General features: G+C 34.5%; 1 protein-coding gene and 1 long non-coding RNA gene across 4 annotated transcripts in view; both read left to right on the top strand.

The window, feature by feature from the left end:
• Nucleotides 1–16,691, top strand: part of Sytbeta (Synaptotagmin beta) — a 109,000-nt gene that overhangs the window by 47,119 nt on the left and 45,190 nt on the right. The window contains exon 1 of one of the 3 annotated variants that reach the window (XM_069050202.1): nucleotides 15,145–15,422. The exons of the other annotated variants lie outside the window; for them this stretch is intronic. Coding sequence (XP_068906303.1) covers nucleotides 15,267–15,422 — 156 coding nt within the window. The 5' untranslated portion in view covers nucleotides 15,145–15,266. Of the gene's footprint in view, nucleotides 1–15,144; nucleotides 15,423–16,691 lie in introns of those variants that run through there. 3 annotated transcript variants of the gene reach the window in all.
• On the top strand, nucleotides 1,373–2,014 carry LOC138132636 (uncharacterized). The gene is made up of 2 exons (XR_011160138.1): nucleotides 1,373–1,602; nucleotides 1,715–2,014. It is a non-coding gene; the product is annotated as an uncharacterized lncRNA (long non-coding RNA).

Below are 16,691 nucleotides of genomic sequence, written 5' to 3'. Positions count from 1 at the left end.
GTAAACAAAATTTGATCAAGGGTAAAATTGTGGTAAGAAATTTTAACAGACGTATGTACAATAATGCTAGTTGGTTATGTACTTGCGATGTAAGTAACTCATTTTATTGTTTCGTGTGTTTGGTAATGGGATCCGCTGATTGCGATCCTGCCTGGGTTCAGACCGCTGTTACAGATTTAAAACATTTGGGCCAAAAAGTTAAAAAGCATGCAATAAGCCAAAAACATTTATTTTATTCAGTCGAGTTTGGAATTTTGGGCAACACGGACCTCCGTAACCAGCTGAGTGGGGTATATCGCCTTGAAATTCAAAAACATAATGAAAAAGTGAAACAAAATCGATATATTTTAAGAAAACTTAATGACGCGATAAAATTTTGCGGGGCATTTGAGTTAGCATTACGTAGACATGATGAAGGGGTTGAGAGCAATAACCCAGGCATTTTTCGAGGATTGATAAATTTAATTCCCGAAGTTGACGATATTTTAAAATTACACATAGATCAATCTAAAAACACCGTCTTCACTGGCACTGACATGGATATAGACAGCAATAAAAAAGTATTGGGTACAATCCGAATTGATCCAAGTGTGCCCTCCCTTTCAATTTGGTCACGAGCCGCCACTGGGTTTTGGTGAGGCGCAAGTTAGCGGGCGATTTTACCGACCGATAACTGCGTCACAGTATCCTTTGACAATCATCTCCGAGATGGAATAAAATGATGCAAAAAAGTACTACTTTCACTGCGATTTTTCGTGTAAAAAAGAACTACTTACTTTCATTACGATATGCAAAAAAATATATACTCTATTTCATATAAATGTGCATCTAAGCAAGCCATGAAAATCTGATTTTCTGTTGGTAGTAAAGCCACAGAATAGAATCAATCAGAAGGCAAAGTCGGCAAAATCGCCTTTGATCTCAGTCAGCCAGCGGCAGCCATTATTATAGAGTAGAATATCAGGTCCGCATTTACAACATGTGAGCCCGAGGTTCAGGTCCGGACTCGCATAAATTGTTTTGAGTTATTTGTGCGAAAAGTACATCGAATTACAGCGATAATTTGCACTAGAGCAAAACGGTCGTCAAGAAATTACCTTAGATACCAGTTCAGTGCAAATGTCATGACTGTCAACGACACACAAAATTACGTTTATTTGTACTTACCATGTAAATTTTTCTCAGGAAATAGTCTGCCAAAATTCCTCTCGTGCATGTAAAATTGTCTCATAATTTCTTCTCGTGCGCTTCGCGCACTCGAGAAAATTAAATTATCGACAATTTGACATGCACTCGGGATATTATTGTGATAGGAGCTTATAAAAAAGTTTTTCCAGAAATGTTACAAAGTACGGAGTCGAATATGAATATAATTAGACTTGTAATAAAGTGTAAAGGGACGGTCACGTGATCTGCGCGCAAAACCAATCTGTGTGGTCGAGTCCATTCGCCGGAAAATAGGGGAGATTTGTCAGAGAGTTGTTTACATGTTTATGCAGTGCAATTTTATTTATACCACTTTGCTTTATACGCTTACCAAGTTCACCCAAGGCTTCAAATCTGTCTTCACAAGCTAACTGAAGATAACTTTACAGTGTTTTCGTAAGTACAAAAAAATAATAGGAAAATTAATTTTATAACCTCACTTTCAATAGCAATTGACTTGTAAATGAAATGAAATAAAAACTTAACTAACACCATCGGAATTTTGTAGGTTTTGTTTGGAATGGCTTCGCATCAAACTTTTGGCCAGCGTGGGAAAATTTTACAGTCAAGCTCGCGAAATTATAGCCAGCGTTATCGCATTTATGAAACACGAATCAGTGTGTTAGAAACAATCAGGAGTTATAAAATTTAATAAAAAGTTGATTTTACGTGTAATACTTTTATCCACAATTCTGCATGCATAAATTACATTAGTATTATAAAATAATAATGCTAGACTTCGCCTCCAAATCTGGCAAAAATTCCCTATTCATTATTATGGATTATATCATAAACTGCTTAAAACGTTTCATTCTACGGTGAAAATTTCCCATGATGCGCCACTGTCGTGATTCCCAGTGATTCTCATTTTCTCTACGCCACTGACGTATTAAAGGCCGCGCAAGCTAAGCTCCGCCCCAGGTCCTTTACAGTTTAATACGATTCTAATTCAATTCAAGAAGTATCAAGAATCACACAAATGGAATAGAACGAGGTTTTAATTATTAATAAAAAATAGAAAATAAATAAATAATACTTAACAACGTAATATTTTGTCATCCATATGTGACAATTTCAGTAAAGCATAATTTAGAGTATTTTTTTATGTGACAGAAAAATTACGTTCAAAAGTTAATGAAAGTACCTACATAATAGTAGTTTCTTACCTTCCTCGATTATGTTCTTTTGGAAAAGTGAAGAAAGCCAAATTACAGTTGTAGGCTTTGTTTTCACATTTTTTTGCCGTACAAACCATGCCACCTTTGAGCTTACTTATCTTAATATTATTCATGTATCGCCACCACTGGTAGGAAACCAATTGCGTCAACCGCGGTTATGATACGCTACTGACTTCTACTCTGAACTTATGGCCGCTTCATCTGCGCGGCTTAGATGCGCGGACTTTTCCCGCCCAAGAGAGTTTGTCTTCTGATTGATTCTATTCTGTGGTAAAGCTAAAGCTAGTGACTTTGACTTTCAAAGTTGCTTGCTCTGCGCGAACCCGATTTGACTAATTTTTCAGTTTTTGTCCATTTTAACATTGCTGATTTCAAAAGCAATGTTACGTTTTTTTACTGATTAAATTAAAGTAATTCTTATTTGTTTTTGTCTTTGTATTTTTACCACGTAAAGATTTATTGGACATGACCTTCATAAATGTGACTTTTGTAATGTAACTAAATTAAAGGTGCTTTTACAAATGCACAGCTCACTTGATGAACATTTATATGAAATCAATTATATATTTTTTTAATCCTGGTCCTCTATTTAGGAAATACGCAATTTGAAAATACCTACATATAAAAAAGACAACGCTGTAACCTGAGAATTACCTCTACCTAGAAACACGTAATATAATATTAGAAATTTCTAGGTATACCTAGGCAACCATTTTGATAAGCTTCAGTAATATTTTTTTTATTTTAGTAACCGTGGAGTGTGAGAAGACATGTTTCGCGCATGAGCGCATTATTTGAGGCACGAGCGACGAAAGAGCGAGTGCTTCATTTGCGAATGTGCCAAATACGTCTTCGTGCATCGAAGTTTGTAGAGGTGTTGGATTTTCTCATGGGCTATGAGTCATATCTGCGCAAACGACAAATACCGCTCTCAAGTAGGCGCTACAAATCGATCGGAAAGCATCTTTACGTTCGTTACGTTAGTAGCATTGCCATCTAGAACACCAGGCCTTAAGCCAGACAGCGTGTGACGTCACGAGGAAGGTCAAACGTCAAAATTTGTTTACATTTTCAGAAAGTATCAAACACGGTGTTTTAATCATTCTTATGGAAGATTGAAAATTATGAGATAAGCAAAAGCTTGGTGGCAAGTGAATATAATAATTTCAGTTGATACCAGGGTATTTACTGTTCACCGAACATCGCAAAAGACGTTGAAACCTGGGAAGTATTTTTATACCCTATCAACATTTTCGTGATTGTAAGTCGTTGTAAGTACAATTTAGTTGAAAAAATATTTGCTACACACATAATTAAGATTTAAGAAGCATTTGTTGTGATTTGGTGTTATTTAAATTATTCCCAACCGAATTTTATTATTATGTCAAATTATTTTCAGAATTCTCAAAAAGGCGAAATATTTTTTGGATGATTTTGAAGCACTAGTGCGCGAAATCTACGTTCGCGGTTAACTGTTGCGGTTGTGAAATGTCATTTTGAAGGTAGTGAGTTCAAAATAGTTAAATATTTACATTAGAGTACGGTATGAGTATTTTTTCTAATTTGCTGTTTTAACAAAGCTGTTAACGCATCCGCTTTGAATGCGTTAATAAGCTATTTTAGAATCTGCGTCTTTAATAAGTCTATTATTGTATTCAATTTGGAGTCGTTTAGTTACCTACCTTGTCCGTGTTAACCCACATAAGTCGTCTTCTAATTCTCGCAAATAGTAAATATCATTTCCAACATAAAAACACATGCCCAAAATTTCCATATCACCTCATTATTTTTTCGAGCAATCCCCACCCTCTTCCACCCCTCGTAATCGGATTGACACCAAACTCAATTCGGTGGTCACTATTACAGAGTTATTTCCAATGGCAAGATCCGAGATTATTTTGTTAAAAGTTTCGTCAGTTATCGCCGTCGATCTATGAAGACGTAAATAACTTTATAAGTCCGCCATATTGGAAAAATCCGCAAATGGTAAACATCGTTTCCGACATAAAAACACATGCCCTTTCAAACGGTAAAGTCAAATTTCCATGTTCCCTTATTATTTTTTTTACCTACCCCACCCTCTTCCACCCCTCGTGGTCCGATTGACACCAAAAGCTTTTCAACTCGAGAGACCATGGGTAAGTTTGTGTTGGTCAAATTTGAAAGCAATCGGACAAAGCGTTTTTGAGTAATCGTGGGAGAACGAAAAGTGGGACAGACAGACGCAGACAGACGCACAGACAGACGCACAGACAGACGCACAGACAGACGTACAGACAGACATCATTTTAAAAACTTCATAAGCGTGTTCAGGGGACCTCAAAACGTAAAGATCTGATGAAATTAGCAATTCGAAATTTTGGACCGATCACAATAACTTACCCACCTTTGGTCGGGTAAGTTAAAAATTAAAACAAGGGTGCAAATTCTAAAAAATAACATAAAAAACTTGTTTTATAACGGCATAAGGGCGCACTCGTTCCATACAAAACTCCCCTACGGGTCGTTTTCTACACCTGGAACTCGTGCGCCAAATCGACCCTTATAAAACTCGTTCTTTAATATACTATTAACACATCCGAAATCTAGGACCTTTTTTCAGCTGGTAACACACATTGTCGGCAGCAAATTGACTCTGGTATTCTCTGCTATTTGCCGCGTTTGTATAATTCATCTTTAATTGCAATTTTACTTGCGAAAATGACAATTATGTTTAGTCTAGATTCAAAATTAGAATGATTTTAGTTGTAAAAAACGCGTATTTAATATGCAAATTAGAAAAAATAGCATTAAAAAATCGTTTTATAAAACTTAAGAGTACTCGTCATTTACAGGCACTCCTGCCTGCGGCAGTCGTGCTGCAAATCTGACTCGTGTCTTAATATAAGTTTTATAAAACTCATGTTTTAATATACTATTTCAGCGCGAAACCTAGGTTTCAGGCACGAGTCGAACCCGAGTGCCTGATTAGTTGCCCCAACTAATAAAGCCCTGTAAAATAGCTACCTTACGACATTTATAAGTATTAGACTTTTCGGCTGACCAAATGTTTTGTTTTGCACATTTTTATGAAATAACAAATGTCAAGCTTTTTGACATACATAGCTGCCAACCCGATAGTAGTATTTTCCCTATTATGATAATGATTATTTATTAGTCAATAAAAGTTAAAAAAAAACATTTATCGGAAAAAGAATACACTAAATTAAAAAGTAACGTTTAAATACTTTAATTTTAAAGTAACTGTAAAAAGAGTAAATTAACCGTGTTACCGCACTCCCCCAAAAATTTACAACATCTGTCGGTAAATCGCAGCTACCTTAACATAAATTGAAAGGTAAAGGTATGTTTAACAGTTAGGGAAGCGGAAAATATTATTTTCCGTTGACCGCTAATTAATTTCAATATTAACGAATTATTTTGTCTAAAATATAGTGTATTAATGAACCTCATTAATACACTATTTTTCATTAATCAACGATTTTTGCGATTGTGATGACATATTGATGTATAAACAACCTCGAACATACATTGTTTGTACTTACCAACGCATGTCATATTTTTCAAAGGTAACTAGGTTTTCTTAGCAACCGTGCCGTGATTTTTACGTGAAATTGAATGTGAATGGAGTTAACGTCTCTGACACTCTTTGCGGAAAAGTGAATAGAAAGTGTTGAAAAATTTAAAAATGGCCTACCCTGAAGACAAAAAAAGGATGAAGGTATTTTATAAGGTCTCATCTTTATCGAAAAAGATGAAATTGGTTTTAATTTGGCTTTAATTTGAAATTATGTCACAAAAAAAAGTCTGAGGTCAACGAAAAATTTTTGTAATCAATTCGTTTGTTAATGAAGGCGATTAATAATTTCAACTATTAAAGGCACTCACTCGCTACACTCGTTGGTGCTTTAAACAGTTTCGATTATTAATCGCCTTCATTAACAAACTAGTTTATTAAATAACTATTAATATTCAGTATTACATATTTGAAAAATGCGATGTTGCCATTCGATATTTTAAAAGCGTTATGTTAAATAGGTGGAGAATTTATTCACATTTATTTTGTTTAATATCAGTATAAAATACCGATAACTTGAGGGACCTTCACAATATCACTATTTTCAGGCTAACATACTTTAGGTTATTCTCGTATTTTTGTAGGTGACCCCTGATTTCTGATTGTTTGTAGCCTTTATCATTGTTTTGCTGGCGATTAATTTCGGATTTTGTCTCCAAATAGTGTTATAAACCTAATAACCTTATTGTGATGTTTACCAAATTATAGAAGATTAGGTAATTTAATCGTTTTTGGTTTGCTTCAAAGTTTACATAAGAATGTAAGCTTTTTCTCTTACTTATTGTTAATTAATCACTTAAAGGAATTATTAAATAGGTTTTTAGAATCTGCGTCTCTAATAGGCCTATTATTGTATTCAATTTGGAGTCGTTTATGGCTATCTCTTAAAGCACTCGTAGTTTAATAGATCTCTAAGAAAATTTTTATCAATATTTCAGTGTATTATTGTCATTTAGGTACACCAAAAAACTTCCAATATTAATGTTCAAACTCTACATTTAACATCTGTTGCAGATGTAGTTGCATCCGTTACCTTGAATTACCAATTAATACAAAATTCCCTAGAATTTGAAAATTTAAATTTTTAATTTAAAAATTAAAACAAGGGTGCAAATTCTAAAAAATAACATAAAAAACTCGTTTTATAAGGTCATTGGCGCACTCGTCCCATACAAAACTCCCCTACGGGTCGTTTTCTACACTTGGGACTCGTGCGCCAAATCAACCCTTATAAAACTCGTTCTTTAATATACTATTACACAATAGTTATTTATCAAAATTGTGCGTTAAGAACCACTTTTTTTCAAGTGGGAAGTTTACACACACGACTACAGCAGATACTGTTATCCCACTAATAAAAATGTGCGTTATACAGGGTGACTTATAATAGGTGTAAAAAAACTTTGACATCGTGTTCAGGAAGTCATTTTAAGAAAAAAATGTTATACACTGTATAAGCACTGAGTGAGGTAATGAAAATGCGTGACGTAATGAAGTTCTTATCCCGCTCAAAATTAGTGGGATAAGTATCATTTATCTTTTATTATATCTTTATTATACGGTTGCACCTGCAACGTTTGCATCCTCCATGATATCTCCTACTCTAGACAAACCGAACAAACGTTTGTACGACCACACTTTTTGGATCAAACATTCGCTACACCGTGTAGCCGGTACATTTGCCGCACGAACTGTCGAACATATTTGTCTCAAATGTTCGGTCTAACGTTGAAGCCAAGGTTCGTAGCATCGTGTAGCGCCGGCATTAGAATGAAAATTCGATCTACTCGTGGTTCCTCATGCTCGCGCTCGAAATCTTCCACTCGTAGATCGAATTTTCATTCTAACCTCGTTACAGAATATACTATTCTAAATTGTCAAAAATTTTAAACCATCTGTCAGTTTGACAGTAAATAATTACAGTTACAGGATACTCAATACAACATTTTTTTTTTGGAGTTTTCTTCTCATTTAACTTTCAATCTCTTCCTCGCTAACACCTCTCCATCGATGATGATCTACTGGACTACTGGTTGAAACGTTTTCTGGTTAACAGCACTATTTTCTGACTTCGACGCGTTCATTGAAACTTTCTGTCACTTTGACATTAACCAATTTTATTCACTAAAAACAAGTGAGAGTCAACATGCGGTGATAAAATTATCTTCGATTTGATAGCCTCTTCTGCGTCTTTGTTTCTGTATTTTAACCAATGAAATTAATCAAAAATGTACCATGTGACACGTGAATTATATTCTCGTTGTAATTCGATCGCTATTGGCTGAAAATAAAATATTACAGCTTTTTGATTGGCTTAAATTTTTCGAAGGGAACAGTCACATGAATTTTATAACTAAAAATATATGCTATAATTCTACTGACTTGGGATATTACATGGACTATAGGTCCACAAAAGTAGGTACAACGAGACGGAAGGACTCGTTCGGGAAAACGCGAATGCAAGTCGGGGTATTCTTGTTTTGTAAACTTCGTAACTTTTTGAAAGATTCGCAAATTTAAAATTAAACTTGACAAATGTCATAGGATAGGTGTTACAGGTAGGTACCGTTGCTAAAGAAATTGCAGCCAAGCAACCAGAATTACGTTTTTAAACCCGATTAATTCTTTAGCGTCCAGCAAATTTTGACCAAATTTTCAATTGTTTTTGTTTCGAAAACGAAGACTTTTATCGTCACCGATTACTAAATTTTCTTGGCAGGTTATATCGGGACCACCTGTGTAATATTTTATAGTTTTTGATCAACAAAAGTTACCGCTCTTGTCAAAGTTCTTTTGCAATAGCAATTTCATTTTAAAAACACGTATTGTTAAAAAAACGCTTTGCATTTATCATTATTTTTTAAGTAGGTAACTTTATTCTAAGATTTTGTGCACCTGCTGTATTATAACCGGCCTGTTCAAAAGTGTAGTTTGAGTGGTCCCCGCAGAGCGCTAGTATGCGGGCGCTTTTTGGAGATGTTATTCATCTTAAGTTTTTGTCACCGAGAATTTTTCTCGTTCAAATGACATTCGAATTTAAAATCAAAAATACAAAAATACAATTGTATTCAGTATTGTATCAGAAAGAAAATATGAACTTACTGTATGTACTCAATCTTAACTCTAAAGTCATGTCTAAACCTATTTTTCCGAATTTTTATTCTTTAGAAGCCCCTAGTGTACCTAGAAGCGCCTAAGGTTCTCGATGATAAATAACTCATTGTTCATTTTTTAAACTCCAAATTAAAAGAAAGGAAATTATCGACAAATGCCGTGAGTGTGACAAAGATAGAAGGGCACTATTTTTAGGGATTTTTGTAGCTTGAAATTTTACGTATCAAACAGATTAACTTAACATTACGCCAAATTAAGTGAGATGGAAATATTATTTATTATCGAGAACCTTAGAAGCGCCCTCTAGAAGCGCCCGTTTTGTGGCGCCCTCATCGGCGGAAATCAGCTCTTTCTCGGAAACTTTTTCATAATGTATTTTTAATGGAATGAACAGGCCGGTTATAATATAACAGGTCGTGATTCTGCGTAGTACAGCTTTCTATGAGATAGGTTTGCGACTCCGGTAAAAATCAATACTAAACAGCACGACCTGCTGTATTATAACCGGCCTGTTCAAAAGTGTAATTTGAGTGATCCCCGCAGAGCGCTAGTGTACGGGCGCTTTTTGGGGATATTATTTATCTTAAGTTTTTGTTACCGAGAGTTTTTCTCGTTCAAATGACATTCGAATTTAAAATCAAAAACACAAAAATACAATTGTATTCAGTATTGTTTTAGAAAGAAAATATGAACTTACTGTGCTCAATCTTAACTCTAAAATCATGTCTAAACCTATTTTTCCGCATTTTTATTCTTCAGAAGCGCCCGTACTGTGGCGCCCTCATCGGCGAAAATTGGCTCTTTCTCGGAAACATTTTCGCAATGCTTTTTTAATGAAATGAACAGGCCGGTTATTATACAGCAGGTCGTGCTGAACAGTTAATAAAATAGATATTTTTCTTCATTGCAATGTAATGGATACAATATATAAAAGTATTGTTAAGACATTAAAACCTACAAATAATAGTTATAAATTAAATCTATTTCTAATTATAATAAATACAATTTTCTCCTTTAACACGCGATGCAAAGTTTCGTCCTTGAATAACAGATGGCACTTGTTGTCTCTGGTGGCAAGGTTGGTAGAACTGGCATGCGTATATTAGGTCACCACGTTGAAAATTGGGGGGCGGGGGGAAAAGTAACTCATGAGTCGTGAAATAAAATCAACCCAGAAATTTTGAGTGTTCGATTAGAACCCAAGATTCATAAGCTCTGTGGAGTTTATTGGGTGTTTTCTTTGGGTTTTATTCTAGTGAGAGAACACCTAATGCGTGATCGGCAGACTCTGTCGGAAAAGTTTAGTGCATTATGACGTCACGAGTAACTAGTAACTTCTGCGGGGGAAAAATGCAAACTATTGTTTTAAATGGGAACGAGGCAACCTTCTAAACCCATCTCAGTTCTACCAACCTTGGCTGGTGGTAGAAAAATATTTTTTTTTTTGATCTCTAGATCGACACTTGCTTTCAAAACTTTCGCGTACACCTATTTTTCGCTGTATTAAATCAGAGTTGTAATTAATCAACTCATTATGGGCTTATGGGCTAAATAAAAGCACTGTCCTACAAGTAAAGAAGAGGTAGGACCGTAACTAAAAAACTGATCATAATTTTTTTAATTACTGCCAATGTCATCTTTAACCTAATCTCGAAATTATCCGTTCACACTGCTAAAATTGTTAAAATTGTTGTTACTTGATTTTGAATGTGTACGCGAAAGTTTTGAAAGCAAGTGTACATAATCAACATTTACCAACTAGGATATTTTCTATAGTTGACTCAAGTTGCAGAAAAACACTTTGCCTTTGCAACAGCACTTTTATGGCATTAGTCATTAGTCACTGTACTTATACAGCATTCACGATTGTTTCAAATTCGGACTATGTACGAAAATCTGACATTTTAGTTGGCAATGTTGTGATTTGGCATAATAAATCTATTTTAGGTTATCATTGACAATAAGACGAATATTAAACAACGAAATGTCATATGACAGGACCTGACGCCAACCTAACAAAAAATATCTTGTTGCATTTGTTTTTGTTTATTTTGAACAGAAAATTACAGGGTCATTATAAATGATTGTCCCATCTCAGTTGGCGTTCAAAACCCACACAAATTTTGGATGTGCCGCCAGCCTCGCAGCATTAGACAAACTAGTAGACAGATTTCCACTACCGCCGGTAGCGCCACCTATCGGCGATACTAGTCTCACTCATGTTATGAGGCTTGCTCCACATTCAACTACGTCGCCAAGGCCTTCTGCGATGGGACAATCGTTTTCAATGACCCTGTAGTATGTACTAAAATAAGGGATGACCAAGAATAACAGTTTGAGTTGGCAATACAATTAAGAACATTTTTTTATTCACACTGCAGCCGAATATGTTTTGTTGGTTTATTTGGGAGATATCGGAAGTAACAGTAAAAAGAAATTAAACCTGAAACGCAGAACAATAACTATCTAAAAATTTAATAAAGGAGATGGCCGAAGTGCCCCCCTTTGGCTCTAAACATAAATTAACAAAAAAAATTGGGCTTTCGAGCAGATTCACCAGCATTTTTAATTTAATTTGAAATGTCAAACGTTACTAGTCAGTAGCGCTAGCGATTCGTGAAGATCAAAACCGGGTAGGCGCCAGCAATTTTTTAAACTACACTTGGTCACTTAATCAAAATCATTATGTGGGTATAATCAATAAAATCACAAACTAAAAAAAAACTACGGGGTACATGTATTGTTGGTTGCATCACAAATTTTGTTAGGCTAATTATTACAAATACTCGTGAATCACCTAGTAGGTATACAGAGTGTATTTGAAATACGTGTGTTAATTTTAACCAGTGGAAGAACTGGCCAATTTATGAAACTTTTCTCTATAACATTTTGCAAAATTCGCAAAAGATTTCCAACATTTTTTTGCCCCCAAATTTTTACCAAACGAGTCGTTTTGTATGATTAACTAGTCTCTATTTTTTGTAACCATGAGAATTTTAATTTTAATTATTTATATTTTTCTATAACAATGTAATTTTTTTGACAAGGCCCCGTTTCTATCACAACAGAAAATTTTGGCCCTTACCCATAGGCGGGTATACATTATGATGGCTAATTTATTCCAAATTTTACATCAACTTGTAACGCTTTTTCGTAAAAAATTCAAATAGAAAAAACGTTTTCTACGTCCGTCAAAAAAGTGCAAATTTTTTCATTCGTTTGCGTTCATAAAATATGTGATTTTTGAATCGGTCAAGAAGCGTTAAAAAAGTGCCATAGTGGTTCATTTTTGCACGCATTTTGCGTTAAAAAAAATGCCGTAGTGTGTCATTTTTTACCGCAATTATAAAAAATTTTCATTCATAATTAGTAGTTTTTTTAACGAGTTCGTATGTAAATTGAGACTTTTTGGCATGAGTGGGCCAATTTAAAACGCGAATAAAACGAGCGTTTTAAAGGTCCACGGGTTCATTGTTATGTAAACTTACGGGCGCCAAAAATTTTTTGTATGCAACTTGTTAGTAAAGTATCTTTTTTTTACTCGGCGGATTTGTAATTTTCCTTCTCGTAAAATAGTACAGTGTGATTGGAAAAGGATGAGGACAAGTTGAATTTGGCGCCATAAATTATAGTGGGTTTCATGTTTTGTGTGTGGCAGTTTTGCTTCAGAAGAGCATCGCTGTCAAGCTTTATCCATAGGTTTCCGTCAAACCAGGGTCAAACTCATTGTTTTGATTTCGTTTGTCAATTGTCACCAATTTGCAATTCCCCAGTAGATACGTCCATGATCATATCAAGCTTTATTTTTGCTGTCAATACTTGTTACCAACATGACAAAAATTATTCACTAGGCGCCATATTCAAATTGTCCTCATTCTTTTTCAATCACACTGTATATTAAAAGACAAGTTTCATAAAACCAGTCTTGAAGCACGAATTCAAGATTAAAAAACGAGTGGCGCAGCCACGAGTTATTTTAAGGAATGAGTGCTACAAGGTCTTATGAAAAGTGTTTTTAGTACTATTTTTTGTAATTTGCCCTTTTTAAGCCGTTTTTAAACAAAACTGTTTGCTTTCCTCGATTTAGGGATTTTTGTGGCGGTTGCTAATGCCTTAATTTTAAAAGTGAAAATTTGACCAAGCCTTCAAAGTCGCCTTTTGTTTTATCCAAATTCTGTCACAAAACACGAATATGGAAGATAATCTTTCATGTACGCCCGCTGAAATACGTGAAATTGCCAAAAATACGGTCGCGAATTTGTTGCCTGATAAATCCTGATAAATAATTCTTTGCACATTTTGTAATTTAAACTGACACGCATGACGGATCAAGTTTTGCCAACCTAAAAATTTTCGTAAAATGTTCCGTGAAATAATGGCTATAAGGACATCCCAGATGATGACGTCGCGTTCGTTAATATGTCTATTAGAGAATCAAAATGGACGCAAATTACAAAAAAGAGTATTACTTTACTCACCTGTTTCATAAATAACTATTCATTAGCGAACTCTGTTACGTATTAAAATTAACACACGCATTTTAGATACACCCTGTATGCTCTAAACTTTGTCAGTTGAACATAATAAAATGGTTAAATTTCTATCATCCCAAAATTTACGTAATCAACAGTTCAGCTAGATCAACGTGAATGTGTCCTCTGAACACCAACTCTTGCTTGCACAAAAAAAATTGCATTATCAGTTAGACCCTTGATAATTTCATGATTTTTCCGTTCGTTATTATTAAATTTTTCTATTTCCATTTTCCCAGCGAGGTCTATTACGGTCGCAATGTTTTGTTTACCAAAAAGAACGAATTTACAAGCAAAAGCAATATGCTCTTTACTCTTATTGTGCTTTTCTAATGCACGCCCTAAATTTTTCAAATCAGAATACTCCGTTTTCGTCCAAACTGTTTCATTATTAGTCACAAACACGAACAGAATACATGGCCAACAAAAAAGTTTTTTAACTAATTTACTACCAACAAGCAAAATTTACAGCTGATACATTTGGTGTGATTCTGTTTTAAAATTTACCAATATTGCTATATAACAAGGTTGCAGTTGCTATGATATAAAGCTGTTGATTGGTTGGATCTATGCAAAATCAATGTTGTTCAATAACAATATTGCTAAATTTTGAAACAGAATCGCAATGATTATCTTCTTTATATTACCAATTATATTTTTAGGTCTTGTATTTTCCGTACTTGCGTTTATATTCCTTGTTAAATAGATATTTATTAATTCTATACTTTTCAGTAACTACAGATTTGTTGATGTTTACAATTTAGGAACACTGGGATTTAAGTTAAACCAAATTTTGTTGCTAAATTATTTAATTTAAATGAAATTTAATCACTTATGGAAGAAAATAGTTAAATAAATGTATTTTCCTTGTGCTCGAAATCCACTGGGATTAAACATAAAACAATCTAAAAAATTACTTCTGAAATTACCAAGGAGGTAAACGTGAAATCAATTCAAACACACAATAATGTAATTCACAGGTGTATCCTGAAAGCAAAATCTATTCACCACGTTGAAAACGTTCCGCTTCAAATAAGATAGAGAGCAAAATAATGTCAAGGACTCGGATACGAAATCGTTAAATAAATGATTTCCCGAAGACATACACCATTTTCACCTTTTGCCATCTCTCTCATTCCGATTAAATCGATTCAATAATTCGAAAATCAAAGTTTATTGTTGGTTTGTTAAACTTTTTTACAGTAATGCACCCGCCCAAATGCCAAAGGTGAACCTTTTCACTCTTTATTGATCAACATATTTAATTGGAACCATTGCAACGGTTCGACCTCCAATTCGACAACATGGCGATTGGTAAATTATGCTAACGATAAATAATCTCGGCGTTTTGTCAATTTTTCGCTACAAATCCTTCGAAAAAAAAATTCCAACTTCTCAGAATAGTAAAAGCCAAATGTGTTATAGTAGAAATGTGGGTCTTTGGGCTAAATTCCGGACGTAGGTCGTAGATTGGCAAATCGCTTCTGCACCCCTCAACCTGTTGAGCCCGGGAGAAACAGAACGTCGCGACGAGCTTTCAGTATGTTGGAACGCGTCCGGCTAAGCTCCACGAGCTTCCCCCGGAACAGCCGGAATTAAAGATGCAATAAACTCCGCAGTTCGGTGATGTCGTGATGACCGATCGAGATCGGAGGAATAATGTCCGGTATGGGTCCTGCCAGTTGCTGGGTGACGCACAAGAGGCTGGAATCGTGGGCTAGGGCGGCCAAAGAACGCGCCCTCGGCACCACGTCCCCCAAACAAAACAACCAAGAAAATGGAAGCAATACAAACAGTAGCAATAACAGCATCGAGGTATTGTTTATTGTTTACACGACTCTTCTTGTACGCACGTTCCGGAAAATCGATAGTACGCCATCGGACGACGGAAACTTGAGATTAATCGGAATCAAATTTGCTGGATCGAGGAAATGTCTAAATCAAGGTCACTTTGACAGAGAAATTTAATAATCCACCTATACCACATCTAAAATGAGATTGTCATAACCATAAAAGAGTCAAAGTTACAATAATAGAACAGCATTGCTTTGTCTAATCATTTCTTTTATATTAACGTCTTGGATCAAGAAAAATATAAACAATACACTGGATGTCACTTTCAAACATGCTAATACTATTCATTATTTTAATTGAGTAGGTATTTCAAAACCAAGATATTATTATATCGTAATAAGTTTCTTCAACTCCATAGATACTTTCTAAAAAACATATGAAATGAGAAGATACATATTTTAGTTTTTCGCTTTCTTCTTATCTTCGATTTTCTTGTTAAAAACATAAATTCTACTGTTTATGAAATAAATAAAAACTGAACAGAAGATTTAAATAATCACAATTATTGTTGTAAATTCATACTCGAATTGTACATTACCATCATTGTTTTGTATTTCTTAAATAAGGGCTTTAAGGGATAATTAAAAAAAAATTCTCTGTTAAGTGTATAAATTGCAAACGAAGAGATAAATAGTATATTATTTAACTTGCTCGTGCGTAAATTGAGCTCTTTACGGCATGAGTGGGCAGTTTAAAACGCGAGTGAAACGTGCGTTTTAAAGACCCACAAGTGCCATAAGAGCCCAATTTACACACGAACGAGTTGAATGCGACGATTTTTTGTTCGACGAGCCCCTTAAAGGCTCCAAATCGCTTAAAATCGTTAAAATTAGCTTGACGGTTCGTTTTGACAAGTTGTGACATTTATCAAATCCGTTCACACAGGAGAAAATTCTCAAATTCTGACAGTGTCGAACAAAAAATCACTTACGAGTATAATTCTATTATTAAAAATTAATTCTAAAAAAGGAGTTTTTGAGGTAGGTACTTACCTATTTATTTTTGGAATTAAAAAAATGTACCCTAAATTTTATGGGATTTTTCTTTAATGTATTTTATATCTTTGTCGGTTATATTGCAGAATATCGTTTTTTTCTTGTTAATTAAAGATATTTAACTACAGAAATTTTCGAGAAATTTTATTACTCATGTTTTTACAACAGTACTAGTATGGCTGTTAGTACACTAGTATCATTGTTCTCGTGAATTATACATTTTCATATTGTATTT

Source organism: Tenebrio molitor, chromosome 6 (genome assembly GCF_963966145.1).
Source record: "Tenebrio molitor chromosome 6, icTenMoli1.1, whole genome shotgun sequence".
In the NCBI taxonomy this organism is placed as follows: domain Eukaryota; kingdom Metazoa; phylum Arthropoda; class Insecta; order Coleoptera; family Tenebrionidae; genus Tenebrio; species Tenebrio molitor.
Note: the sequence above shows the minus strand (reverse complement) of the source record. Positions and strands in the feature narration are given on the sequence as shown.